The sequence below is a fragment of the Aulostomus chinensis genome, chromosome 22 (assembly GCF_037954235.1).
Source record: "Aulostomus chinensis isolate RoL2024-O1b breed Wild chromosome 22, RoL_Achi_v1.0, whole genome shotgun sequence".
NCBI lineage: Eukaryota > Metazoa > Chordata > Actinopteri > Syngnathiformes > Aulostomidae > Aulostomus > Aulostomus chinensis.
The window spans coordinates 13,280,451-13,307,500 of NC_141341.1; the positions used below are offsets into that span (position 1 = coordinate 13,280,451).

Consider the following 27,050-nt stretch of genomic DNA (forward strand, 5'->3'; position numbering starts at 1 on the left):
CACATGTATTCATTGTCATTTCTATGAAAGGCTGACATAAAAGAAAATCAGACATTTTATTTTGAACTTGGTTTTGATGTGAAATTTCTTGGGTTGTGTTCAGAGTCTACGGAGGATTCTGACCAATCGTACGACACCATGAGTGACACGCCCTCTCTGGAGCATATAAAAGAAAGTGGCCCTCCTGTGTTCATTGGATCTGGTTTTTCGACATCATGCTCCTGCCCCTCCTCTTGTTTGGTGTGGCTCTGGCTGCCGAGTCTCCTTCAGGTGAGCCTGAGGTGAAGCTCCAGCGTGGCAACTGTCCCCTGTTCTGGTACAGCTTCAGAGACCGCTGCTACAAGTACATCGCCACACAGATGACCTGGGCCGACGCAGAGATCTACTGCATGTCCCAGAATGCTCACCTGGTGTCCATCCACAGTCCTGATGAAGAAAACTTTGTCAAATCCTTGATCAAGAATTTTGATCCCTCTCAGAGTCCCACGTGGAATGGACTCACTGACATCCAGAAGGAGGGGACGTGGATGTGGTCTGATGGCTCCAAGGTCAACTTTGCAGTTTGGGATGAAGGACAGCCAGACAACGCTCGACAGCTTGAGCACTGTGTGATCAACAACTATGGCATCACTAAACAATGGAACGACTGCCATTGTACTTCTCTCACTTTTGCTTTTGTTTGTGCCACTCCCATCGCCTGTCTTTAACCACTCACATGACTGTCTGGTTCAATATGGCTGCTCTGCTGACCTGCATCAGCAAACTAATAAAGCAAGAAATCTTAGCATGACTGACTGAGACTCGTTCATCCCAAAAACAGTCCATCAGACCGATGTCAAACTCAGCATGTGAACGGCTGGTCTACATGGGTCCGGCACTGAGGGTCTGAGGTCTGAGATGACGGCTGCGGCAGGATTTTGATACCGTAATCGGTGCCTTTCTTCCTGTAATCTTTCATCTCTGACTGACTTGATCACAACAAAGCGTGTATCCAGACGCAGTTCACAGTTTGGAGGTTGAGTTGTGAATAGAAATCAGTTTATTAACCATTACTTTCATGGATATTGAGGTGATGGTGGGCACATTTCCAGTGTCACCACCATGTCATCTCTGTGCAGAAAAATGACATCGGAAAGACGCAGAAACAAAGAAGAAACAGCTTGTCTTTCTTTTCTTTACCTCTTTTTTACATTTTGTTGTTTTAAGCTCTTACTAGCACACACACACACACACACACACGCACATACACACACACACGCACCTAAAAAACAACAACACCTTGTCTATGACCAAAGGTGGCCCGGTTATGAAGGAAAACTTTCTTCAAAAATTAAGAGAAACTTGACAGTGTTTTCATTTAAAATCTGGGTGGGTTTATGGGGAGAAAACATACAAAAAGGAGAGCTGGGGGAGAAGAGGAAGCAGTAGATTCAGAAGGAGGTTGAGTGAGCATGAAATCGGTAATGAGAGTGACCCTTCAATTTTGACGCAGATTGATGACACCCTGGGCAACAGCAGGCGATGACACAGTTTAAATTATAGATCCGTTTAATGCCTTCAAGCCATGGGCTGCAGTTACATGCTGGATGCCTCCTCTGATGTGTTGATGTTGTGAAACAGCTGCTTCAGTCTCAACTCAGCTGATTCCAGCTGGCATGAGCAACAACCACAGGCACTTGTGTGTGTGTGTGCGTGTGTGTGTGTGTGCGTGTGTGTTTCTGTGTGTTTTATGGTTGTCTTGTGCTGCTAATCCCTAGTTTGTAGTCCTCTTGACAGGTATTTAACTCAGCAGGCCATTGACAACTACCCATCAGTGGAGGGTGGATGTGTGAGCATGTGTGTGGATGGGCGTGTCTGTGTGTGTGTGTGTGTGTGGGGGGGGGGGGCACTCACCAACAGAACAATCAGAGCACTCACTGAGTGGAAACTGCCCATGGGGTGCTATTTAACCCTATTTTGTTTTCTTTTGATTTGCCTAAAAAGCATGTAATCTGTTTAATTTCATTTTATCTGTATTTTACTTTTCCAATATAATGACTTTTAAATGTTATTCTGCTCATTAGAATAATAGATACTGGGACCTGTTCCTAATGTTTTGTCACCTGATTTCAAAAATAAATGGTATGGACAAAATATACAGTGTATATGGTAGAGTCACCAGTTAAGGGTTTTGAAAAGACTCAATCAAAAAGGAGCGTTATAATCCTCAGGAAGGGGGGATTTATTGTAGGACTGTTGTTTTAGAAATCTGACCATGATGTTCATGATTTGGCTGATCAGTATAAAAATATATTGGTCGAAACTCCTGTGACTGGTTGATAAAATATCCCATAGAACTCACCCCAGACTCCTATACATAAAGAATTTATGACTTCTCTCTACATCCTCAGATTTCCCCACAGACATTTTCAATTTGAATAGTACGAACAGTCTACAAGTATACAAGTATATATATCATATATATACAAGTACACAAGTACAATCAACAGCTGGTGAGCCAGCATTTACAGTAAGAGGACCCCAAAATGATGCAGGTAAATGGAACTTCTCCATTTAGTACTCAAAATGTGTCCTTTACCTATAATGTGATGTAGTGAAATATCCTCAGAAAATAATTTAATTTAAATAAAAAGCACAGTCCATTACTATTCTGTAACTGGTGACCAGTCAGGCCAATAACAAGAATGGCAATTTGGTCAATATGCTAATCCATTAAAAATAAATAAATTAAAAAGGCTGCGTGAACAAGAACAATGTAGGCTTCAACCTTGATTAGATATTTCATTTTGAAGCCTGTAAATAAAAATCAAATTGAACATAATTCTATATTAAAAATATTCACCTTCTCATTTAATTACGTTTAATTACAGTCAACCCATCTTGCTTGTTTTCTTTTTATGACCCAAATTTATGCCAACATAAAAAGATGAACTGTGTTATTTTTGTTGCCTACAGACATTTTATGTGTTTCTGTTAAATCTTTATTTCATAAATACTCCAAGTCTCATCCGGGACGGCGAAGACGCCGCCGTTTTGCCTCCATCGGATGGCCACGCCCACATGCCAGACTGCACCATTGTGTGCAGGTGGCGGGGGTGTTAGGTCAAGGACCCCCCCTCAACACTCAGGAAAGATCCCCTTAATCAAAACAATAAGTGGTGGCCACGTGCTTCTTGGTAGAAGCGTATGTCGTGAAATCACTAGTGGACCCTCAAAATGACAATTATTAAACTTTATAATTGCCAGCCACACACGTGGACATGTAGCAATTACCTAATACACCCCGCTGATTACAATCATTCGACGTCTCCATTTTAATTTTAAAATCCACCTCTACCCATTGGTTTTCATTTTTCGCGATAAAACTTTCTGTTTGAAATATTTCCATAAATTTGGGATAAAATGGCACTCGCCTCGAAGGTAAGCGACAGAGCTTCGTGCCTATTTGTCACTCTGTACTTCTTGTGCTCAGAATGAGCCAAAATGAAGACTTCTGTTGTTCACGTGAAGGAACAGGGCGAACCGAATCTGCCGCGATCGAAGTTCGTCAAAGTTCGTTGCTGTGGTCGAGATCGCGATCCAAGTTCCAGTAGCACGGATGGAAATGGAAGCTGAGGGGTTTTTGAGGCGATGCCCACGATCCGAGTCACTTTGTTACAAAGAAAACACGCACATGCCCATGCGCAAGCGCGCACGCGCACACACAAACACAAGAATGTGGAAATCATCATGTTTTCAGTTCTTGTCCTTTAATTGCTTCTTCCCATCCTGCACTACGCTACACTTCTACATGAGAGGCCGGCTGTGTGTGAGCGTGTGTCCATGGGTGTTTAGAATAGTTAAAGTGGTTAACATGTCTAAAGTTATTGGCAGTGCACGTTATAACGGCTGAAAAGTACAGTTAGGAAAAGAAGTGGGTGATACGTGAAATGGAAGAGGAGGATTAAAACTAGCCGTTATCGAAGATCGTCAAGGCTTCACAAAAACTCGCGGACACAAGAGGACACGTGTGTGTGTGTGTGTGTGTGTGTGGGGGGGGGGGGGGTAAATACAGCAGTGCAGGTTGATTAGCAGACTTGATGGCGACTACGTGTAAAAAGATTTCCTGCTGGTGGTGTTTTGAGAGTTTAAAGATGACGTCGAAGATTAGGATTTTACGCCGTGAATGAAAATAACTTGATTCTGTTTTTGAACATTTTTGGGCTTTCTGAGATGTCAGGTGTCGGTGAGGGTGGTGCTGGCCCCAGCTCCAAATACGCCTACATAAACAAGTTCATTTCGCTCCATCTCTTCTTTGGCTCATGCCACTCCTCTCCATGTGGTTTTTGTTCAATCCTGCTGATGAACAAACAAACAGGACAAGACACACACGTGAAACCTCCTTGCTTATGTCACACGGTCCAAAAAAAAGTACGAATTCTATTTTTCAGTTTACACTTATATACTTACCCTTTTTTTTTGTGCGGGACTTTTATGAAGTATTTTTGAATTCCTGTACTTGTTCCTTTACTAAAAACAAAAACAAACAAAATGTATATAAATTCATGCCCAGCCCTTCTAATGTAGAACAAAAATGCTTGAACATGCTATCACTTCCTGTTGACATTAAATGAGGTCAGAATGATTCAATTTATCATTGCTGCGTTTGTTATATTCTGTTAGGAAGGGGGGGGGGGGGGTCTGCGGGACTCTGAATCTTCAGAAAGAGGAGTTTGTTCCATTTCCTGCTGACTTCATTCATGGCTGAGAACTTCCACAGGCCTGTCATGATAACAGCCACGGCCTTGGGTTTAGTTTGGCACCTACCGAGCCAAGCCGATGAATGTGGTAACCACCGGCCTCGCCTTCTCCTCCAGCTGCACGTGGAGGACATCGTTCACGTCTCATCTCACAATTTTGTTTTACTGAGTGACCAAGGCTGAATGAATGGGACTCCCTCTGGAGCTAAGAAGTAGTTTTTTAGCCTGCCAACCAAGGTTCTCAGACCAGCAGTGGGATGCAGTCTTCTTCTACTGGTTTGTGGAATGAATGTCCTCTTTTTTTATGTGAGTAATTTGAAAACAGGTAATTCTGAAACATCAGTGACAGAACACTTAAAGGCTACAGAGTCACCGCGCGTGCACGCGTCAGTCATGATTAGTTTTGAGTTGAATTCTCATCAGAAAGATGAACGTAGAGACTTCAAACGGGCCATGAGAGACCACAGACGTCGTGACTCTTAGCTGGAACTACGAAGACAACCGCAGTTCGGGAGGGGAATATTTCCAGTATGTTGATCATAAAATTTTGCTGGTACTTAAAGAGCTAAATATTTTCTCTGTCGTACAAAGTATATTTAGACTTATGTCACTTGAATGTCGTGCAAAAAATGTTTTAATGTTAATATTTTACCTGCTGAAGTCTAACCTGTGGGTCTGGGTTTGACTGCCTCCAGACTCTGTGTTTCAAGTCCAAGTTTATAACCGCCGAGCTGGCCCGACTGTTCAGCCAGTCAGACAGCGAGGAGGAGGAGTTTGAGGGATTCAGCGAACATGAGGAAGAAGAGGACAGAAGAGGTTTTAACAAGGGGTTTAAATCCAGGGTAGGACAATGTATTTCTTTATTGTATTATATCCTTCAGAGGTTCATGCAGCCAGCCAATGTGCCTCTCTCATTCTCTGTCTCTCTCTCTCTCGCTCTCGCTCTCTCTCTCTCCAGATGGTGGAGTCGGAGGAGGACAGTGACGTGGACACAGGCTTTTACTCTGATAGCGAGGAGGCCCCCCTACCTAAGAGGAGAAGTTTGTTAGTTGCTCTGAGGTGTGTGTGTGTGTGTGTGTGTGTGTTCATCATTAAATAAAAGAACTGTCACTGCATCTTTATGAGTGAAAGACAGTGAACTCCTGCTCTGCATGTGAACCTCCAGAACGTATGTCACAGTACAAATACATCCCAGTTTGAGTAACGCCATTTATCGCATTTATGTCAAAATGTCCCTCGGTGCTGCTGTTGTAGCGCGATGACACGAGTGTTGATGTTTTGTGTTTAAACTTGTCTCCCCAGGTTTCCTATCAAAAGACTGTCCACCCCCAAACAGGACCTGCAAGAGAAGACAAGTGTCAGAAAGCCAGTGAGAGAAACTCTTTCCCAAAGACTCAGGTTGAGGATGAAGAAGGAGGATGAAGGAGAAGAGGAGGAGGAGCAGGGGGAGGAGGAGGAGGAGGAACAGGAACAGGAAGGAAAAAAAGAGGAGGACCTGTCTCATAGCCTCAAAAAGCGAATCAAGAACATCCAGGAAAACAAAGCCATGGTAACTTTTACAGCCACCGGTGTCCCTCCATTCTGAGAGATGAATCCATGAGTTCACACTCTCAACTCATGGGCCGTTAGAATCCAAATGTGGCCGACATCCGTCCCTCCTTTACCACCACGTTGACTTTAGGCCTCTTGTTTGTTTTGTTTCAGCTGGCAAAACTGTTTGCAGACCTGAGCACGATGGCTGACCTGACTCTGCCCTCCATCCCTCAAGTGAGTCCACACACACACACACACACACACACACACACACACACACACACACACACACACACAGTCAGATTACCACAGCACGGAATATTTAGCATGGTTGTATGAATGATGCTATGCTGCTAGTGTTTATTTACTCCACTCAGTCACCACGGCAGAGACGGAGGACCGTATTTCAGACACAGGTTGTGTGTCAAGTGAAATGCATGGCTATTCTTTTTCCTTTGTTTTCTCCCAGTTTCACCTTTGACCCATTTATTTTTTCACCCCACACCTTTTCAAATACTGTCTTAATTTGACTGTTGCAGAAGAAGAAGCGCTCTCCAGAGAAAGCAACGCCACGCAAACGAAGATTTGAAGAGATGGGTTCGGAAAGGAGAAACCCATCCCGTAAGGCCCGCCCTCGGGAGAATTTTGCGGTGGAGGAACATAGTGAGCCACTGACCCGAAAAGGTCCCAGGACGATAGACATCCGGAGACTAGTGAAGGTACCGCACACTGCATGCAACCTGGATGTGGAACGAGTTGTTTGCTCACCGCAACCTTTGTGGCATACAGAGCAAATATAACATTTACCAATCAAAACATGAGCTGCTCAGCAATGTTCTCAGTTGCTGTTGTTGTGATTGACAGGTGGACAATGAACATGCTGACGAGAAGCCGAAAAAGAGAAAGAGTTACACCTCCAGAAGGAGCCAGTATGAGGTGAAGTCGGTCGATGACATCACCAAAGAAGACCTGGACAACATTGCTTACCGCAGCAAAGACAAGATATGGGACAAAGAGAACGTGAGTCACAGCAGGAACGTAGAACAGTTGGTTCAATACACAGGTGGGTGTGACGGTGTTTCCTCTGTGTGTGTGTGTTTGTGTTCGCGCGCTCTTGCAGGGAAGCTCGTGTCACCAGTGCAGACAGAAAACTCTGGATACCAAGACGGTGTGTCGCAGTGGTGTGTGCGTGGGCGTCAAAGGGCAGTTCTGTGGGCCGTGCCTGAAGAACCGTTATGGAGAGGATGTACGCACGGTACTGCTTGACCCGGTCAGTGGTAACAAAGTCACACATACACACACACGCGCATGCGCGCCTATAGTTTTGCTTCTTGTACAAATTAAGGCATCACATAACAAGAGGCCATCGTTTTTGTTTTTTGGATTGTTTTTTAATTTATTTTTGTCACATTCATTCTAAAAAGCTATGATTGTAGTTACAAATTGATTATGCACACACACACACACACACACACACACACACTGCTGGCTGTGTGCAGTGGCTGCTCCAAATTCTGACATACGAAAACGGTAAAAATCGTCAGATTACTAGACGACCGTCTGCGCTTCCACAGCCACCGTAATTAAGAGCTAGTACCAAAAATAGAGATGATATTTACTGTCCTAAAATGTGTATTTTCTTTTACTTTGCACAAGATGGCATTAAGTACATTAGAACCATCCCGTCTGCATGCGGGGTAAAGAGCAGTAACGGTTGGAGGTCCCATCCCAACATGCCCATCACGATCGAGCTGGTGTTAGCACGTTAGCATGACGTCATTACTGGCGCAGCTCATAAAAAAAGAGACTGAAATGTTTGACCTCTAAACAGCTGAACGTACAGGTGGAGCAACCCAGCAGCCGTGGACTTGATCTTGACATTTTTCACTGAGAATCACAAACAGTCCTCAAGAAGAGCAGAATTAAAGGGATAAGCAAAACCCCTTGTCATGGATTTTCTCAACGATTTGTCATGTGGTCAACATGTCTGCTTTTAAATCCAAACAAATCATCTGCATGGTCAGAACAAGCAGCGATAAGCAACGCGGCAGAAAGAAATCCTAAATGTGACATTTAGGCCTTTTCCTTGTAGACGTGGTCGTGCCCCATCTGCCGAGGGATGTGCAACTGCAGTCTGTGTCGTAAAAAGGAGGGCCGCTGTGCTACTGGCATCTTGGTGGGACTCGCTCGCTACAACGGCCACGACAACGTCCACAAGTATCTGGAGAGGTACGTCGCCCTGCTTTCACTGTCAGACACCGGCAGAATTAGGAGAATCCCCAAGATTTTGTCATGATATCCTGCTGGGGCGTCTTGACTGCTTCACGTGTGACTGCTGCACGCTGCTAGAGTCTTGGACTGACTGGTACGTTTCCTTCATGTTTAATTTGTAATTCATCCGTTTTTCAAACAAGACGCCTCTGTGGGATTCTTACATCATTTCAGGGTCTTCTAGTTCTTATCATCTGACTAGTAAAGTAATTGAGGTCCAGTATAGACAGTATTTTTCAGCCACAGTGTCAAAAATGTGCAGATTATTGTCTTATAGTTTAAAGGATGAATACTTTACTGACTCTTTTAGCATTAAAATATTTTTTTTGTGATGGGATTGCTATCAGATAGCATTTGGCCACATACTTTTACTCCTGGTATTCATATGCGCTCCCGTGTCCACATTGAGAGCCGAACCTGCTCATTCCCTCTCAAACAAAGGTCACGTCTTCTTCTTCTTCCTGTTTTGTGGACTTTCTGAAGTAAGACAAGAAGCCGTCTTCAACAACTGGAATACTGACGAAAGCAGAGGCAAACGTGTGCTCGTGTCTGGGTGCAGGAACTCATTTGAGACTGATGGTAGAGGATCGTCATGGAGACTTTCGCTGATGAAGTCTGGGTGTCAAACCTACTTCTGTGGCAGTAAACTCCCCAGTAGTACCCTCCTCTCGTAGTTTTCAACGGTACTACGATGTACTTCCCCCAGAGTTGTTGCATGCGGAGTTGTTGGAGACGCACTTGAATCTGCACTTCAGGTCAGTGTGGTCAGAAGGTGCTCCTGAGCCCCTCTGAAAGGGGGTTTGGCAGATCAAACCACAGTCGGTCCTCCGTGCGTCTCTGGACTCAATATCTGATTACAATCCCATCACCAAACACTGGTTTTACTGCGAGGTGGAAATAACTGAATCTAATCAGATGTAACCGCAGAGACAACGCTCCTGACTGCAGGTAGGACTCAGGCCTTGTTTTGTCTCCATGTCTCCTCCAGCATTCAGAAGGATCTGCAGTAGAGTCCAGAACCTTGTGACCGCGCTGGAACCTGGAGTAGGATTTAGAGCTGCACAGAGCTGTAGAACTCTTTACACGCACATGTTTAGCTTTAGATGGACCTTTTTATTTAACCACAGAGTTTCGTTTTGTTTTTTTTGTTTTGTTTTTTTGTTTCAGATGAAGCACATACACACACTGTTCATGTTTTATACTTCCCGATTTTAAATCTGCACAAGATGCAGGCATGTTTTTATTGTAAATTCAGTGCTTCAGTTTGAGTTTTCTGGTTTATAGAATATCCTGAACTCCTTGATCAACCGTTCATAGACGTCATGTTAGTTCACTGATGCAAAAGAGGCCTCGCTTGCTGACTACTTTAGTCAAACTTAGCATTTTGTCAGTCTACTGTAAGCTCTAATAAAGAATGGCATTATCTAGGCCATGTCTCGTGTTTTTCATATATTCACCTCGTCTCATCTGTGTGCCGCTTGTTTCAAAAGTGCACTTAAAAACTCTTTTAAGGAAGAAAATCAAGCCCAACATTATTTTTAATTTAGGGAAGGGACACATTGTTTTTTTTTTTAATGGCTTTTCTAAAAGTTTGCCTCACATAAAGCTGAGTAGACTTGTGCTACTGCATTATTTCTCCAGAAGAGGGCAGCATTTGGCTCCTGAGGAGGCCCGGATACCAGAGGGAGAACACGGAGCTGCCATTGCACCTCAGTGTTTTAAGGAATCACCCAGACATGGAGCAAGTGGTCCGATCTCTCCAAGCTCTGAGCCCACAGCAGACGATTATATCTGAATGAAAGGAAGATTGGGGCGAGTAGAAGGGCCACAGCTGAGTTGCTCCAGCTGTTGCTGGTTGTAAAAAAGAAGACCCTATTATGTTTGTTTTCTTTCTTTTTTTTTTAAACGAATGTTTAGTTGGTGACTTTTGTGTTCTTATTTTCTTGGTCTAAAAGTAATAAGACACACTAAATCAATATACTCAGATGAAAACTTGGTGCACCCGTCCTTCTGACAAGAAAGAATTCACTGGATTCTTTTTTTTTTTTAACCTTCAAAACTCTAGACACCACCTGAGGCTGCAGGGAGATTGAAGTGTTTTAGAAGTGTTTCTGATGATGGACATGTCAAAGGTACCCTGCTACTACATGATGCTCTCTCTCGTTTTTTTGTTTTTTTTTTATGAACTGAAAGACCCTGCAGTGAACTCTTGAGACTTTGATCACGGGTGAGTTTCCCCCGGGAGGCAATGATGTCTCTGAAGTTACTGGTCATGAGAACAAAGATGAGTTGAGTCAAATCAGGTGATGATGTGCAGTTTTTGGGTGGTTATGGGAACGGATCAACAGCAGGAATGAAGATCTGGTCGCTGCCCCTAGAGTTTACAGGGTGGCCGTGTGTGTAGAGGTCAAACTGCAGCAGAGGTCAGAGGTCACAAAGGCTGTAGTGTGTGTGTTTGTGGTTGTATCAGCTATCATCCATGTATAATTCCAGAAGATGATCGAGCAACTCGAACATCGTTCCTCAAACCACACAAACGCCAGAACATCAGCAGGAAGCGTTTTAAATCACTTTATTGTTACGTGTTATGCAGGCAAAGCGTCTTTTCTGCTTGAAGTTGGCCTTTTTTTTTCTCTCTTTCTCTCTTTTATTGACATAACACGTTTGTACAAACCAGTTTTAGAAATATCAATAAACTGGAGCCTTTGAGGCTAACCTGGCAAAAACCCATTATCAAATGTCATGGAGACGAACAAACATCTTTAGAAAAAGATTTACAAATGAGATGTCACTACAAAATATCAAAGAAAGAAAAAAAAAAAGTCGGTTGTCACACAAAATATTACCCAAAAAAAACAAAACATCTAAATTTGTTTGGTATCAACCTTTTCAAACAATAGTAACTTTTTTTGCTTTCTTCTTTTATTTAATTGCTCCAAAAAAAACAAAAAAAAACCCAGCAAAAATAAAAACACATGGCGCAAAGAGAAGATGGCCAGACGTAGAAAAGAAAACGAGCACAAAGAGCAAAGAAGAGAGAAGCAATACTACGGCAAAGAACTGAAACATGCTGTACACAACCTCAGAATCAACACGCACAAATACAAGTCCAGCAAAAGGCAAATAGTACAAATTAAGGATAATAAATTAGATTTACACAGTGGGGTTCTGTGTGTTAACATATGGGGGGAGGGGACGTTTTTAAAAGCAACTGATAAATTCTATAAAATAAAGTTGTTGTTTTTTTAAATTTAAGAAAAAATGTACGCACTGAACTAACACAGAGCAACACCACCAAAAAACATCTTATATCCACAAAACTAAATACCCCCCCCCGCCCCCATCTCTCCATCGCCACCCGCCCTCACCCTGACCCACCCATGGCTCTTCCGTTCTCGCTCTTACCCTCCTTTCCTCCTCCCCCCTCCATAACTCCACCCACCCGGCTCTGGAGCTTCCTCTGTACATCAGCTTGTGTTAAGGCAATTGTGGTACATCGGTCACGTGCAGTAGCAGGTTTAAAGGTGGGACGGGGTCTTAACACCCAGAGCCCGGGAACCAAGTCGGTGCTGCTGCCTCAAGGAAAACCTGCCGTTCTCTCTGCCATCTACCGGCGTATCAAAGTGACACGCTGGTCATCTGATGGGCTGCAGGGATTGGTGAATAAGTGCTGCTGTGTTGAAATGACGGGCAGGTTTCTCAAGAGTCACCAGGTCTGTTCAGGCAGCAGCACGGACGGGACGGCGGCGCCGTTCAGATGGACCCCCCCCCCTTCCCCCGAGCTTTGAGCGAACTGGCTTGAACAGAAAAACCCCCCTGACAATGTAAACATGTTTTCACGAGGATTGTCATCATAGTATTGCTTTCACCACACAAACACAGTTGTAGAAAGCTAGATTGTTGTTTTTTTCTCTATATAGAAACCTTCTTTTCTAATGGCCACTGTGCCTCAATAGGAATGCATTATTTATAAATCTTTTTTTTAATATGTGCTTTTTTTCTATTCCTTTTTTTGTTGTTGTTGTTGAAAGACCCCCCCCCCCGCCGCCACACACACACCCCACCCCCCACCCCCACCCCGGTCTTCTTCAGTTAACAGTTCACCTGTCTTGTGATCACAGAGGAATTGACACCTGAATCTGATCCGAGGACTAAACCTGAACTGTGATTTAAACTCAAATTAGGTAGATCCTCCTCATGACAGCGTGGGAATACAAACATTTCACACACACACACGCACTCACACACACACACACACGCACTCACACACACACACACACACACACACACACACACACCGAGACTGCCCCGGCTCTATCGCTGCTCTGCAACAGTCCTGTACCATGATTGACCCTCAGCGCTGCCTGACAGGTATGAAACAGGAACACAACTTTGTGCATAGAGATAGATGCTGTTGCCATTAGAAAAGTGTCTCTCATTGTTAGGTGGTTTCATATACACACGCGCACACACACACACACACACACACATGCACTCACTCACGCACGCGCGCACGATCTGCTGATTTCATGCTTACATTCCTGTCCCCACTGTGCACGGAATTATTATAGATTTCTTTCGATAAATGCCAAACTAATCTTTCATATACTCAAGGTTAGATTTTTCTTATATGTTTTTTTTTTTCTTTTTTTAAAGAATGCGATGTTAGTATTTTTGGGCTTCGGCTTCATCGCATGACCTCTTCTCGAGTCCCTTTTTTCATGACAGAAAAACAGGTTTTTAAAAAAAAAACAAAAACAGAAAAGGCAGCCACCCCATGAGTCCTTGTAACGACCTCCAGAAAAACAGGAAGCCGGCTCTCTGAAAATAAACAGGAATCAGTTGCCTATTCGAATTCCTCTTCCTCCTCCTCTTCCTCCAGGTGATTAGAGGTGGCGGGGGTAGCGGGGTCAGAGTCACGTGAGAGGGTTGCCACGGCAACTATTTGAGGGGAAGTGCTGAGGCCCTCGGGGGTGTCCTCTTCCATGTCATCAGTGGTGATGATTGCCACCGCGGCTCCACCCTTCTTGTTCTGGTGGGTCTTAATGTGCTTGGAGAGGTGGTCGCTGCGCATGAAGCGCTTTGAGCACTCGGGACACTCAAAACGCTTCTCTCCTAGAGGGAAGGAGACACCAAATAAGGACCAGGGACATAAGAAGCCACGCCCCTTCAGGTCGTATCAGGAGACAGACTTACAGGAGGATGCTGACAGCATTCCATCATCTTGTTGTGACTCACAATGAGGTCACAAACACATTTTGTTTCCTTTAAAGTTTAATCAGTTCAATAAATCAGGTTCTCGAGAAAAATACTGCAGTTATTGACTATTTCCAGGAGAGCAATTAGTCCTCAGATGATAATTACGGTTGCAAGGCAGCTCGGGGAGCCAGGTATTATTCTTAGTTGAAGAGCTGCTAGCATTATACTGTATGTCTGCCTTTGACGATGGTCAACAAACTAGAATTCATCCTAGAGTTCATCTTATTGTACATTTCTACAGCTGCATGATCACATCTGCACTTCACCAGTGTCAGCAGATATCGGTCTTTTGTTTCGATTCTTTTTTTTAAAAACTGCTTTGCTCGAGTCTTTTCTTCTTCTCCAAAGAGGGAAAAAATGTGGTAAAGGTAATTTATTTATTATTATCAAATATTGAGTCAATTTATGGGCTTTTTCCTCCTAATTCTTTGGACACAAAGAAAACTATTTTTTTGGAGTGAATATCATATGAACTTGTTTTGACGTCAGGAAATATCGGCCGAATCGGATCTGAAGACCAATGTCTCGAGTGATAACCTAGAAGAGGGTTCGGAAGGGTGTGGGTTGTCAAAGATAAATAAGCGGCAAAGCTTGTGTACACCTGTAGAGTGACAGCTGCGTGAGAAGTCAGCCACACCACAAGAAAGAAGGAACCTGGTGTGCACTGTCTTCCTCAGTGGTACTCAGAAGAAGCTTTCAGTACATGACACGAACCTGATGAGGGTCTGGGAACCTTTTTTCTCTCAGATATCAACGAGAGAGTTTTTGAGCACATTTGAGGAGTACAGACATCAAAACTGTAAGGTGCAGTGTTGCTGCAGACTCCAATCCCGACCCTTAATTCTGACAGAAGGAAACACATTGTGCTGAACAACATTTATAGCAAGAAGAAGGACAAAGAGTGGCACTTGTCTTCTCTCTGGCCAGCTGGGACGTCTCCTCCAACACACACGGCTACTAGAGCTTGCAGGTGTGTGTGTGTGAGCTACGGGAGGAGCGTGTATCAAATGACAAACTGTTACACTCACATTCACGGTACATCGTGATGACAACATTTTAGAAAATAAGTGAATGTGACACACAACAGCGTCAGATTCAAAAAATTGGTGACTGTTTGAATTGTCTCAGTATATTAGAGCTATCGTGAGCTGGGACTTTTCTCTTGATCCTTATCACCATTCTGACAACACCAGACAGGTACATCGCAGATTGAAGTTAAAAATAAGAATAAAATCATATGAAGACATACAAATAAATCAAGTATATAAAATATATGATTAGTACACCATGAAAGGTATGCTGAAACAATTAACTGTGCTCCCAAATAAGATATTTGGGATTTTCGTGTTCCTAGGAGCAATTATACTGTATAACGACAAGATAAATAGTAAAATGCTTTATAATTTATGTTGTTGAATGTAAAATACAAGCATTGTAGTCCTGAAGAACGAAGAGAAGGAGTGCTTCCCAAAAATACCATGTTCAAACTTTTATCTTTGCGAGAGGTGAAGCAAGGGTGGCACGGAAACCTTCCAGGCTTGCGTTACTGTGTGACTGCTGCTTTGTGCTACGTTTGTATTTCACGCTGCGATTTGAAATCTACAGAAAATAAATCTGAATCTGGAGATTGATTCACTTCTCATGTTCATTCAAATGGCGAAAAAAAAAAAAGGCACAAAGTCCAACAACGTGGTAATAGGACAATGGAGTTCTTTGACGAGGAGGAATCGCTGATGTCAGACTGGCTGCACGGGCGTTACTATTTAGGAGAAACTTCTCAACGCTGTTTCTCCTCTTTTTATGGGATTTGTCAACATAATATTGCCACCCAGTGTGTCTCCAAACACACACCTGACTTTCTACAGACAAGCAATGGGGACACTGGTTTGATCATCTGTGTGTGTTTATCCCACCTGTGTGTGTTCTCCGGTGTCTCTGCAGCTCGTCGCTCCTGGTAAACCTCTTGCCACAGAAGATCCAGTTACAGACAAACGGCCTCTCGCCGGTGTGCCAGCGCAGGTGAGCCCTCAGGTGGGAGGTCTTGCCGTACACCTTTCCACAGCCCTCCATGTGGCAGATGTGCTGTTTCTTCTTTGTGGGGTCTCCGCTGTTCCTGCAACACACACTCAGGTCAGGTGGGATGTCTACAGGATGTAAAATGATGCGGTAACACACTCACAGTTGAGGTTTTCTCATCTTTCATTAACGAAACAAACTTTGTTTAAAACTGGCTTTTTTGGACTCGTGCTTCAGAAACAACATGTCCAGTGAAAGATGACTATAATTGAGTGTGAGAAAGTTTGGGTGTTAGTTTAGCAAATTGTGAACTTCTGGTTGGTGAGACGTTGGATGTCTCACTCTAGGACACGCGCTGCAGTGTGCCCTGTCCATCTGTCCAGCCGGTTGTCTCCTACCGACACAACTGTCATCTATATTTTTATACACAATTTGCAGATATGTATCACGGCTTTTTAAATCATGAACCTGCACAGATTGAGCTGGGGTTTCAAACAAGTCCAGTATATGTGGTGAAGCAGCCGTGGGGCCTTTATCAACGCCGCATGTGAAGCATTGTGAGGAGACTCATTTCTAAATGATCCCACCAGCTCTTCCTACTGCAGCGGTGCCAGGCCTTACCTTCCCTCTCCATCCCTGCAGTTGGGACACGAGCAGGCAACACGGCGAAGCCTCTTGCTGGGTGGTCCTTCCTGGTCTGAAGAGCTTTGGACAGATCCCAGCTGGTCAGGACTCATTGATGAACCTGATGCCACGTTGCCCACAGTGACCGTCACAGGCGAAGACTGAACTTTGACCCCATCTTGACCCTGTGGTTGACCTGATGATGAAAATGACTAACTTTCAAAGAGTTGTCTTGTCGGTGAGGTGAAAAATATGAAATATTGAGGAAGCTACAGACAAGCGTGGTAGAGGTAAACAGACGGTTGGAATGTGTGTCAATACAACACTGGTCTAACCACATTTATGTTCGAGATGGGGATGAACAATAAGGGACCTTGACTGTATGACAGAAATGGATGAGGCCAGCGTGATGTCAACCATCTATGTGTGGGCTCTTGTTCTGATGCCTCCAGTCTGGCATTTTTGCAGCCAGCATCTCAGCTTTTTGGAACTAGACCTGACCATACTTGGACAAGAAGGGGAGTGCCTGCATCCTGACTGACGGGTCACTGCCAAGGCGACTTGATGATAAGCTGACAGCTTATCCTGCTTTATCCTCTTTTTACTGTAAATGGGACAATCGTTAATTAAATAAACACCCAGACATGAAACTAGCAATACTGCCAAGGACATGGAGAATGTCCACTGAGGTAATAAATCAAGTGATGAGTTGGGTCATTTCCACATGGCCTTCTATATAATCATGTCAACCCTACTGGCCATTATTGAGAATGCAGCACTTCAGTGCAGGCTTCCCCCATCAGACGCTGGTGCTACGTCCATTTCTGCCGTACAGTCAGCAGGAGCGGCTCTGTCACTGGACTTGCCCAAAGTTGCTCTGCATCTTACCCTGTAGACCAGTAATGGTGAGGGGAACACCCTGCACCTGGACCCCAGCACTGCCCAGCCCTGCGATGCTGACTGTCTGTACTCCCGACCCTGGGTTGATCTGTGCTGCACTCAGTGTCAGGGGAGCTCCACTCAAGGAGACCAGCCCCCCACTCCCTGCTGTTGTCCCACCAGCCACCGGGGCCAGTGTCAGCTGCTGTGGCACTGCAGTTCCCAGGCCACCTTGCAGGGAGACTCCACCGGGCAGCTGCAGTGTCTGCCAGGTGATCTGCCCAGAGGGGGACAGGATAGGGGTGCGAATAAGGACCTGGGCTGGGTTCTGGAAGGCCTGTATGGGTTGCAGTGTTTGTCCAGGGGCCAGCTGGAGGGTTTGAATGTGCTGCGGCTGCTGCTGGGCCTGAGCTTGGCTCGTACTCTGAGCCTGTGGCTGCAGCTGGATCTGTTGCACCAACTGGTGTCCCACCTGGCCGACGATCACCTGCTGAATGGTTCCTGCTGTATCTGTCTGGTTCTGCAGCCCGTTGGCCTGGTTCTGGCTTTGAGAGTCTGCCTCGCTGCTCTGTGCTTGCGTGTCAGACGTTCCACACTCAGATCCAGCAGAAACCACTTGTGTCCCATCAGACACAGTGTCACCTTCGGCAACTGGTGTTGTCGAGCCGGTCGATGCTGGAACAGGAGCAGCCCCGGACACAGCTGTCACCAGCTGGTTGCCATTGGCAACAGAAAATGTGCCATCTGCTGATTGGATAAGTTGGACGGCCCCGCCTCCTCCAACATTATTGATCACTGGCAAAGCCAGGGTCATGCCACTGAGGTTTATGGGTACTGTGGTCACAACAGGAGTCTGGGAGCCCTGCAGTGTCTGCAGCTGCAGTGGGAAAGACTGAGCAGGGCGGATCTGGAGCGGGACGGTCTGATTGGCTGTACTTGACAGGATGGCCTGCTGGTTGGCTGGCTGAAGAATAGCTTGGGTCTGGCCTGGACTCTGGCTCTGGATGAGTTGAACCTGCTCAGGTAGAGCCCCGATGGAGGCCGTCTGAGCTGGGCTGATATGGATCTGCTGTCCATCCGCGGTCTGCAGGTGAGGGATGACCTGATACTGAACCCCACCGCCGGCATTGGGGAGGTTCTGAACCTGGATTATCTGGAACTGCTGCTGCTGCTGATTGGTTGCAATACTGTTGGTCCCACCTACTGCTTTTACCTGACAACAGGAAAACAAGAGTGATGCAGTTAGGACACATACTGACAGACAACAAAAACTCCAGCTCAAACCCATTACTTTCCACACCTCCTTCACCTTGCGCCCTCCAGGTGAGCTGTCATTAGCCAGGGTGGTAGCCACTGTCACTGCAACCGGCTGGTTGGTGTTCTCCTTGGCCATGGTAGGTGCTGCTGTTATGATCTGCCACCCGTTCCCGGTGAACTGAGCTGGGAGCAGTTCCAGCTGCTGAGGCACAAGGCCCCCAGCTGTGTCCACCACTATCTGGCCCTGGAGCTGACCGGCTTGCAGCTGAATCTGACCAGCTTGGAGCTGGATCTGCTGGGCCCCAGCCTGGGCCTGGGCCCCCTCCACTCCCCCCTGCCCTCCGATCTTACTGCAGGTGGCCGCAAGCAGAGCCAACGGAGAAGGCTGAGAGGAATCCTGGAAGAGACAGAGGAGGAAGGAGGGAAGAGAGAGAGAGAGAGAGACGGTTAAACAGGAGTGACAAGGAGAAGAGGGAGAGGAAGAAGAGGCGAGTTGAACACAGCAGGCTCATATGCATACACAAACAGGAAAGTGCAACATGTAAGTAAAAAAGCCGAAGGGAAGGGATGGGCTTGCATTATTACACGCACACACACACGCACACACATACACACATACATACAACATTTGAATCCAGGAAAATAAATATAAAATGAGCAAGGGGTGGGGAAAAAGATTGTGTAGGGAAAAAAAGAATAAAAAGCTGAGAGAAACAGAGAGCTGTCAGTGGAAGTGGGCGGTATTACAGGAAGCGAGTGGGTGGGCATGTGAGAACCACATTTCTCTTTTCTCAGAACACTGGAAGAAAATGCCGCCTTCTCTGCCTCTCCTCCCTTTCAAAGGAACTAGGTCGCAGGCAAAACATCTCTCAACACTGCACCGAAACAGCCTTCATTTCCAAACAAATAAAATAGCTTTGAAAGTAGCACGCTTGCCATGCTAATATAACAACAAAAGATGCATTTAAGAATAACTGGCTGGCTGGAATTAATCTCCGATATATTTATATCTATACACAACCTATAGAACACAACTGAAAATAGAAGTGCCATAGATTAGAACCACATACCAAAGCCGCAGGTCTTTAAGACGAGTCCATAAGCAGAATTAAATCATTCTGACTGTAATTCAGACAGACAGTTCAAAAGTACAGTGGCTGAAGTGTGACAAGCGTATAAACCTATTCATGAGGCTCTGGGCAGTCTCTCAGCAAGGCTGCACAGAAGCAGGAAGTGGAATTCACCAGAGAAACGCCCCCAGAGGTGTCTGGCTGGCTGTTTGGGAGGGAGGGAGGGAGGTTTTTTTTTTTTTTTTTGGCCTACAGGCAAAGCAAAAGTAATGAAGTATAATGAACTTTTTTTTTTCATTTCTTTTAGTACCTGAGATCCAGAACCTTTCCCCTTTTTAGATGCTTTCCCTCCTTCAGTTCCAGATGAGTCCTTCTTGGAGTCTGTAAAAGGAGGGAGGGGGAAAAAAAACATGTTAGGGTACTTGCATAATCACATATGTACTTCAGAATTGTGTAAAGTCCCAGGATAAGATCTTATTAAGACAACCAGGCGAAGGTGAAATGTAAACATAGTCAGGGCAGTAGCACAACAAAGGTGATCATTCAAGGTAACGGAGAAGCCAGTAACCTCATCACCAATATCAGAGAGGCTGGGAGCCTCCTATCTGTCAGACGGGGGAAGAAGAGGGGGAGAGGGGGGTGGAGACGGAGAGGGGGGAGGGTACCTACCACTCATAACGCATTAATATACCAGGAGGGAGAGGGTGTAGTTCACGGTAGAAGGCCGTCCGGGTACAGAGGCGGAGGACGGCCTATATGTTCGGCGCTGGGCTGTGGCGGATCTGCCTGCTTCACGAAACCACCCACCGGTCAGGAAGGGCGGTGCCAAGCACAGACACAATCAAGCAGCCCCGAATAACGGAAATAGCAGAGAACACACCAACCGTCCCCGGGCTGTCAGCCCCCTGCAGCCCCGTCGTACGTCTCCTTTACCGGATAGACAGTCCATAAACGAGCAAATTAGCGCTTGTCAGAATGATATCCACAGCGGAGTTGGCAATGTGTGACCGTAGAGGCCCACCCACTTCCATTTAAGCATCAGGACAACACCCTCTTCTCTGCTCTGCCTGCCGCCGCCGTTCCTCTCACCGCACGACGCGGGGACACCTCGTCGCCGTCCGTCGTACGCCGAAAACAAACCGTCACAAGTGTTTGTATTTTACGCGTGTTTTCCTTTTTTCGTGCACAATTGATTATTTTAAGGGGAAGATACGGGGAGATAGCTGTGGCTTTTGTGGGCGGACGCGCTCCTCCCACATATTCAGATTGGACGACGGGGTTTGGCGTGCGAGGGTCGAGATGGGAGTTGTATTTTGATGAAGCCTCGCCTTCTCGAATACAATTGGGCGAGCGAGACTACATTTCCCAGAATGCCACGGAGCCCTCGGTGGGTTGTAGCGGCAGAGTTGGTAGTCATGTTAGTGTGAGAGCGAGAGCGAGAGCGAAGGGCGGTGACTTGTGTCATATGGGGGGTTGGGCGAACGGGAAAGGGAGGCGTGTGTGTGCGTGTGTGTGTGTGTTTCCACTTTGTACACTGTAGTGTCACAGGATAACAGGCCGAATCGAGAAAAAAAAAGACGAACAGTAGAATCATTGTCAGCTGGTGTAGGAGAGCAATTCAAAACTATGTAACTTCTGCTTGCTTCCATGTTATCTCGGGTAAAACAGGATTTGTTTTGGCTCCTCTTCATTTCTCCCAACAGGTCTTCAGTTTAAAACTTCAGAGCTGGAACCAGAACTTAGTGATAACTCACTCATTTTACCTAAAATTGATCATCATCAAGCACAAATTCCAGATCCTGCATGTGGTTCAGAGGATTGTTGTTAACGGCATGTATAACTGTCATTGATTTTATGATGTCTTTTTTGATAGGGAGGAGAGCTGATACCACAAATAATCAACCTGAATGAGAGTTGGGATGAATGATCAGTTGTTTGAGTCAGTTTTGTATACAAAAGGGCCAAAATGTCACTGGTTTCAACTTTTAAAATGTGATTTAAGGGTTGTCGTGATATTAATTTGTGGTCAAAAGAAATTTCAGCAACAGCTCCTTCAACATGTGGGCTATAGATCATTTGAACAGCATTACAAAGATGCCATCAGTCAAATCCAGATTTATTTGTGCTGCCGATGAACAGATTTATTCTCCCTCATCTGTCGCTTTTCCTCAAGGTTGATTACACTCAGAATATAACTAGGGATTTACCCAATAACCCAATCAAAAGAGAATAAAACCACAATTTCTTTATGAATAATGGACTTTTACAATATGATTAAATCTGTATCATTAAAATTATACCAGTATTTACATTATAAAGTCTTTAAATATTAAAATAGCTTAGCATTGGCTTTTCTTTTTTTTTTTTTTTACAGCCATGGTTTATAAAATAGCAGGTGGAGGGGAAATAATGGCCCTTTCACCCTAATATTATCATAACTGTTTTATTTCACTTAGTTTATGACCCCCACACCATTACATTGAACGTTAACTGCAGCAAGGATGTTTACTGAGTCATCAACAACCATACAGTGCAAACTGTTGTCCGTGTAATAGTTGAGATCAAAGGTCAGGTCTCCCATGAAGGTGCTGAAACCTTTCAATCCTCAGATGAATTGAAGTTATCACGTCAAACAATGCATGATATCGATGTTACAGGCCTGTATGGTCCCAGTCCAGGGTTCCTCCTCCCCAGTTAGTCTTGTCCTGCTCCTCTCCTGAGTCAGGAGGGACTTTTGCCAAGCCAAGTTCATGCAGCAGCAAACATCATTAGCTGGCAAACTGAGGATATTCCCCCTGGGCACACACGAGGAACCTTCGCACTCGCAGGCTGTAGGTCAGTTTCACAAAGTTTGGGTGATATGTGCATGTTTCTGGTGAGATATGAAGTCTCCATGACTGCAATATTGAGTCAGAGGCCTAGAAGAACTGGCTGTATCAATGGTTGGTAGCTTGCAGGCCTGGTGCATGGTTTTGCTCATGTGGTTTCTTTTTTGTTGTCCATGAGACGGCTAGCAGCCAAAGTATAACGTGCACACACACACACACACACACACACACACACACACACACACACACACACACACACACACACACACACACACACACACCTGGGGTGGCCCAGAAACATGCATGTGTACAGACATACACTGTAATTACTGCGGAAGCCAAGTGCCTTGTTCCCGCCCCCTGGGCTACTCAGCAGGGCGTTGCTAGGCAACGAGGTCTAGTCTGAAGAAGGGGTGTTGTGTGTGTGTGTGTGTGTGTGTGTGTGTGTGTGTTTGTGTGTGTGTGTGTGTGTGTGTGTGTGTGTGTGTGTGTGTGTGTGTGTGTGTGTAAGAGTGTGCACTTGTGGTGATGGCAAGAGTGTGTGGTAGAGAAGACTGCAGTCTTTTGGAGATAACCTGATCCAACATCAGACATGTTGACTGTTGGTATTATGGCATTTGTGAGAAAATGCAGTAAACCATCACTAAAGCACAAAATCAGAGTTGACCCTGCTGATCATATTAACAGTGCAAAGTAAATGAGTGAATCAGCCCATTCAAGATCTCTTCATAAATGTTTAATTGCATCTACAATAGCTAATATTCCCTTAGTGATGAAAGTAGAACTGTAATAGTCGTCTCCTCTCTGGCCACTAGATGGCGCCACACACCAGCTGGCTTGTCAAAGACTGCAGAACAACATCTTTCTCAACAGTCCAAGAAGTATTCAGATGTTTTGTTTGAATAAAAATCAGCACCACCAACAAGTAGAAGTACCAGACAAAGTAACATGCTTATTGGTGAAAACAAAGTTTTTACACAGGAATGTACTTTTTGAGAACAACTCAAATCCTGATTAATTTTACATCGTTGTGTAATCTTCTATGGGTCACAATTATTGTTTCCAAAATAATAAGTTCAAATCTCTGAACAATCGCTTCACTGCTGATAATTCCTCATTCATTCAGAGGAACAGGGGTAGTTTGAAAAGACTATTTATTGCACGATAACCACTTGTTGATCCAAACCAAAGAGTTCAGGGAAACGATCAAAGTCTTCACATCGCCTTTTATCATTTGAATCATCTCATCTCAAGCTAACAGATCAACAAATTTATCAGAATCCTTCAGAAAAGCATATGGAATGAAATGTTTGTGGTCAAATCAGCGGCGAGTATTTTAAAGCTCAATGTAAGTCTGATTGTAGTGTAAAATATGTACTTTATGAGGAATAAAGAGTAATACTGCACAATTTGTGTACAGTCTGTGAATTCAACATAAAGCCATATCAAGTGCGGCTACTCGTATTCAAGGCACTACAAACAGATTAGTGACGATGTCTTAGCCAACATTTGCGTCCTGCTAAGACATCCAACCATTAACGTCAACAACGCGGTTATAAATATCTGTCAGCCTCACGCACGAGATGGAATTTTACAGGAAAAGAAACCATGTGATTATAAAGCAAATAAAGTATTGCTGTTTTTTTTATTTTACAGTGAGACATTGCTACAAAAGTACATTGATACAAATGTACTTTTCTCTGTACTATCAGTTTGTGCAGTGCAGACTTTTCCCAGTAAACTTTCCCCAACACTTGGAATCAGAAACTCACCAGTTCAGCACGATACAACTGTAACGCAAACAGTTACTGAACGAAACAGGAGTAAGTTAGTGATATTTAAAATATTATTTATTTATTTTAGGTTTTCAAGCACAAGTGAAATGTTTCAGGTGAGTTACTGGCAAGCAACGGAAGATAAACTGTCATTGTAGCTCTTCAAAATTTATTATTTACCATGGGGTAAATAAATGTTCCACATGTACTCATAACATTCTGGGTACTTTTCTTCGTAGGGGATGGGAATGCCCAGGCAGTGCAGAGTTTAGAAGGAGGTTTGTGGTAAGAGTGTGCAAAACAGAGTCAGGAAGGAAGGAGTGAAAGGGTTTTGGTTTTCATGGTTATAGATGATTTTTTTCTGCTCTCCTTGCACCCTCATTATGTGTAGTTTTTTTCTTTATACATAATCTTCATGGGGGGGGGGGGTGGCAACTCCCATTATTGCGTTGTGTTTTTTTTAACTCCTTTTTTTAAAAAATCCTTTGTTTTGTGATATTTTTGTGGTATAATGCATATTGTTAATATGGGGCTTCAAGACGAATGTGCAGACTGGGAGATGATATCCAAAAAAATCATATGAAAAATGATTTTTAAATTATTAAAAGTGCCTTTATGTTTAGATAAAGTAGTTCAACCACAATAAAAACAGTAATTCAATTTTAAATAAGGATATGAACGTTTTGGAAACCTACGGCGTGATGATATATGAAAGTAACTAAATGAAAGAAATGATCCGAAAAAAAACAAAGTATCATATTTAATATAAAACATGATGAGCTTTATATAATACAGACTGATTGTAACATGTATATATGAAATACTCTGTTAGTAAATATAGCCAGTGTTTCCTAAGTAAGATTCCATCGCTGTTCCTTTTGCTGCAACAAATAAATTTAATGAAGTGAAAAAGAAAATGTCTCATCAGGTGAAATAGAACTGATTAAGTGACAAGCTTTCTCCCTCCTCTCTTCCTTCAGACGTAAACGCTCATGTACGTTTGTGTCGTAGTGACGGCAGGAGACAGCACCGAGGGTCCTCAGTTCCCGCTGGATCATACAACACAGGTTGAAAAAGTTCAGTTATCGATAAGTTTTTTTTTATTGGTTTGGATATAAACGTAATGTAAACAACAAAATACTGATCCAGTACAAACCAAGTGTGGCAATGAATCGACGTAAAGTAACACTTCAGTAAGCACGCAACGAGTTTTGAGAGAGAGAGGCAAGCCATCTACACGAGGTGTGTCACAATATTACATCATAGTTTACTCTGTGTTAAGGAAGTGTGTGTTTCGCACGGTTTTGTACCCAATTTGTATGAATAAGATAGAGACGAATCTGGATTGGTTTTTGAATGTTTTCCTGATATCCCTAGAAAAAGCTAACAGCCAGATTTCCCTGTCTGTCAGAATCAAAATGATCATTCTCACGTCACCTGTCTGCCGGAGCCACAGGATCAATTATGAAACACCAAATGATGAGTATGTGCGTGCAGGAATGTGAAATTGTTACATGGGACATATACACACAATCATATAGGCATGTGTGAGTCAGTGCATGCTTGCGTGCAGTTTGCATGATCTCCTCAAGCTTTCTGCATACACGTGCATTTGTCACACACGTCTGTGGCGTCAGGATGTCTCCTTCTCCTAAAGGTGAGGTTGTAAAAGACAATAAGATTTATGACTTCTAGCGTGAGTTAACTTTTTGGCAGATGCCTCAGTTGTTAGCGTGTGTGTGTGTGTGTGTGTGTGTGTGTGTGTGTGTGTGTGTGTGTGTGTGTGTAAGAGAAAAAGAGAGAGAGAGGACTGACATGCCTCTGATACCATTAATAATATAGGTAGATAGACAGATAGATGATAGATAGATAGATGACAGATAGATAGATGATCGATAGATAGATGATAGATAGATAGATAGATGATCGATAGATAGATGATAGATAGATGATAGATAGATGATAGATAGATAGATGATAGATAGATAGATGATCGATAGATAGATGATAGATAGATGATAGATAGATAGATGATAGATAGATAGATAGATGATAGATAGATAGATGATAGATAGATGATAGATAGATAGATGATAGATAGATAGATAGATGATCGATAGATAGATGATAGATAGATAGATAGATAGAGAGAGAGATAGATGATAGATAGATAGATGATAGAAAGATAGATAGATGATAGATAGATAGATGATAGATAGATAGAAGATAGATAGATAGATAGATAGATAGATAGATGATAGATGATCGATAGATAGATGATAGATAGATAGATAGATAGAGAGATAGATGATAGATAGATAGATGATAGAAAGATAGATAGATGATAGATAGATAGATGATAGATAGATAGAAGATAGATAGATGATAGATAGATAGATGATAGATAGATAGATAGATAGATAGATAGATAGATGATAGATAGATAGATACATAGATAGATAGATGATAGATAGATAGATGACAGATAGATAGATGATAGATAGATGATAGATAGATGATAGATAGATAGATAGATGATAGATAGATAGATAGATAGATGATCGATAGATAGATGATAGATAGATGATAGATAGATGATAGATAGATAGATGATAGATAGATAGATGATAGATAGATGATAGATAGATGATAGATAGATAGATGATAGATAGATAGATAGATAGATGATCGATAGATAGATGATAGATAGATGATAGATAGATGATAGATAGATAGATAGATGATAGATAGATAGATGATAGATAGATGATAGATAGATGATAGATAGATAGATGATAG

The 27,050-nt window shown here is 43.7% G+C and overlaps 3 protein-coding genes and 1 long non-coding RNA gene across 5 annotated transcripts in view; 3 read left to right on the forward strand and 1 right to left on the reverse strand.

Moving 5' to 3' along the window:
• Window positions 1-215: 215 nt before the first annotated feature.
• On the forward strand, window positions 216-707 carry LOC147240871 (C-type lectin-like). Its single transcript, XM_086194216.1, has one exon. It carries the CDS (start codon window positions 216-218, stop codon window positions 705-707), a length of 492 nt encoding a protein of 163 aa, XP_086050342.1.
• A 2,564-nt stretch (window positions 708-3,271) lies between these two features.
• On the forward strand, window positions 3,272-10,073 carry cdca7l (cell division cycle associated 7 like). Its single transcript, XM_086192908.1, has 10 exons — window positions 3,272-3,420; window positions 5,435-5,581; window positions 5,698-5,798; window positions 6,042-6,288; window positions 6,444-6,506; window positions 6,812-6,991; window positions 7,137-7,292; window positions 7,393-7,542; window positions 8,365-8,501; window positions 9,532-10,073. The coding sequence occupies exons 1-10, from the start codon at window positions 3,403-3,405 to the stop codon at window positions 9,551-9,553; spliced, it is 1,221 nt and encodes a 406-aa protein (XP_086049034.1). The 5' UTR covers window positions 3,272-3,402; the 3' UTR covers window positions 9,554-10,073.
• Window positions 10,074-12,630: 2,557 nt separating this feature from the next.
• Window positions 12,631-20,897, reverse strand: sp4 (sp4 transcription factor). Of its 2 annotated transcripts, none has more exons than XM_086194110.1 (7): window positions 20,318-20,897; window positions 19,959-20,029; window positions 18,631-18,975; window positions 17,331-18,534; window positions 16,440-16,638; window positions 15,716-15,915; window positions 12,631-13,658 (listed from the first exon to the last, which is right to left on the reverse strand). In XM_086194110.1, exons 1-7 carry the CDS (start codon window positions 20,322-20,324, stop codon window positions 13,390-13,392), a joined length of 2,295 nt encoding a protein of 764 aa, XP_086050236.1. In that variant the 5' UTR covers window positions 20,325-20,897; the 3' UTR covers window positions 12,631-13,389. The 2 variants fall into 2 exon arrangements, with proteins under 2 accessions (XP_086050236.1, XP_086050235.1); XM_086194109.1 differs by having other exon boundaries at window positions 18,622-18,975.
• A 4,436-nt stretch (window positions 20,898-25,333) lies between these two features.
• LOC147240874 (uncharacterized) overlaps window positions 25,334-27,050 on the forward strand; it is a 5,895-nt gene continuing 4,178 nt past the window's right edge. The window contains exons 1-2 of the long non-coding RNA XR_015111279.1: window positions 25,334-25,493; window positions 25,663-25,908. This is a non-coding gene — a long non-coding RNA (uncharacterized LOC147240874). The remainder of the gene's footprint in view (window positions 25,494-25,662; window positions 25,909-27,050) is intronic.

What these genes read in the sequence shown, in the direction of transcription:
- LOC147240871 (XM_086194216.1), top strand. Translation starts at nt 216, where the DNA reads ATGCTCCTGCCCCTCCTCTTGTTTGGTGTGGCTCTGGCTGCCGAGTCT.
- cdca7l (XM_086192908.1), top strand. An exon ending in TCCAGGAAAACAAAGCCATG is followed by an intron (nt 6,289 to 6,443) that starts GTAACTTTTACA and finishes GTTTTGTTTCAG; the next exon opens with CTGGCAAAACTGTTTGCAGA. An exon ending in AGATATGGGACAAAGAGAAC is followed by an intron (nt 7,293 to 7,392) that starts GTGAGTCACAGC and finishes GCGCTCTTGCAG; the next exon opens with GGAAGCTCGTGTCACCAGTG.
- sp4 (XM_086194109.1), bottom strand. An exon ending in CACCATTACTGGTCTACAGG is followed by an intron (nt 16,639 to 17,330) that starts GTAAGATGCAGA and finishes TTTCATCATCAG; the next exon opens with GTCAACCACAGGGTCAAGAT. An exon ending in TGCAGGGATGGAGAGGGAAG is followed by an intron (nt 15,916 to 16,439) that starts GTAAGGCCTGGC and finishes TGTGTGTTGCAG; the next exon opens with GAACAGCGGAGACCCCACAA.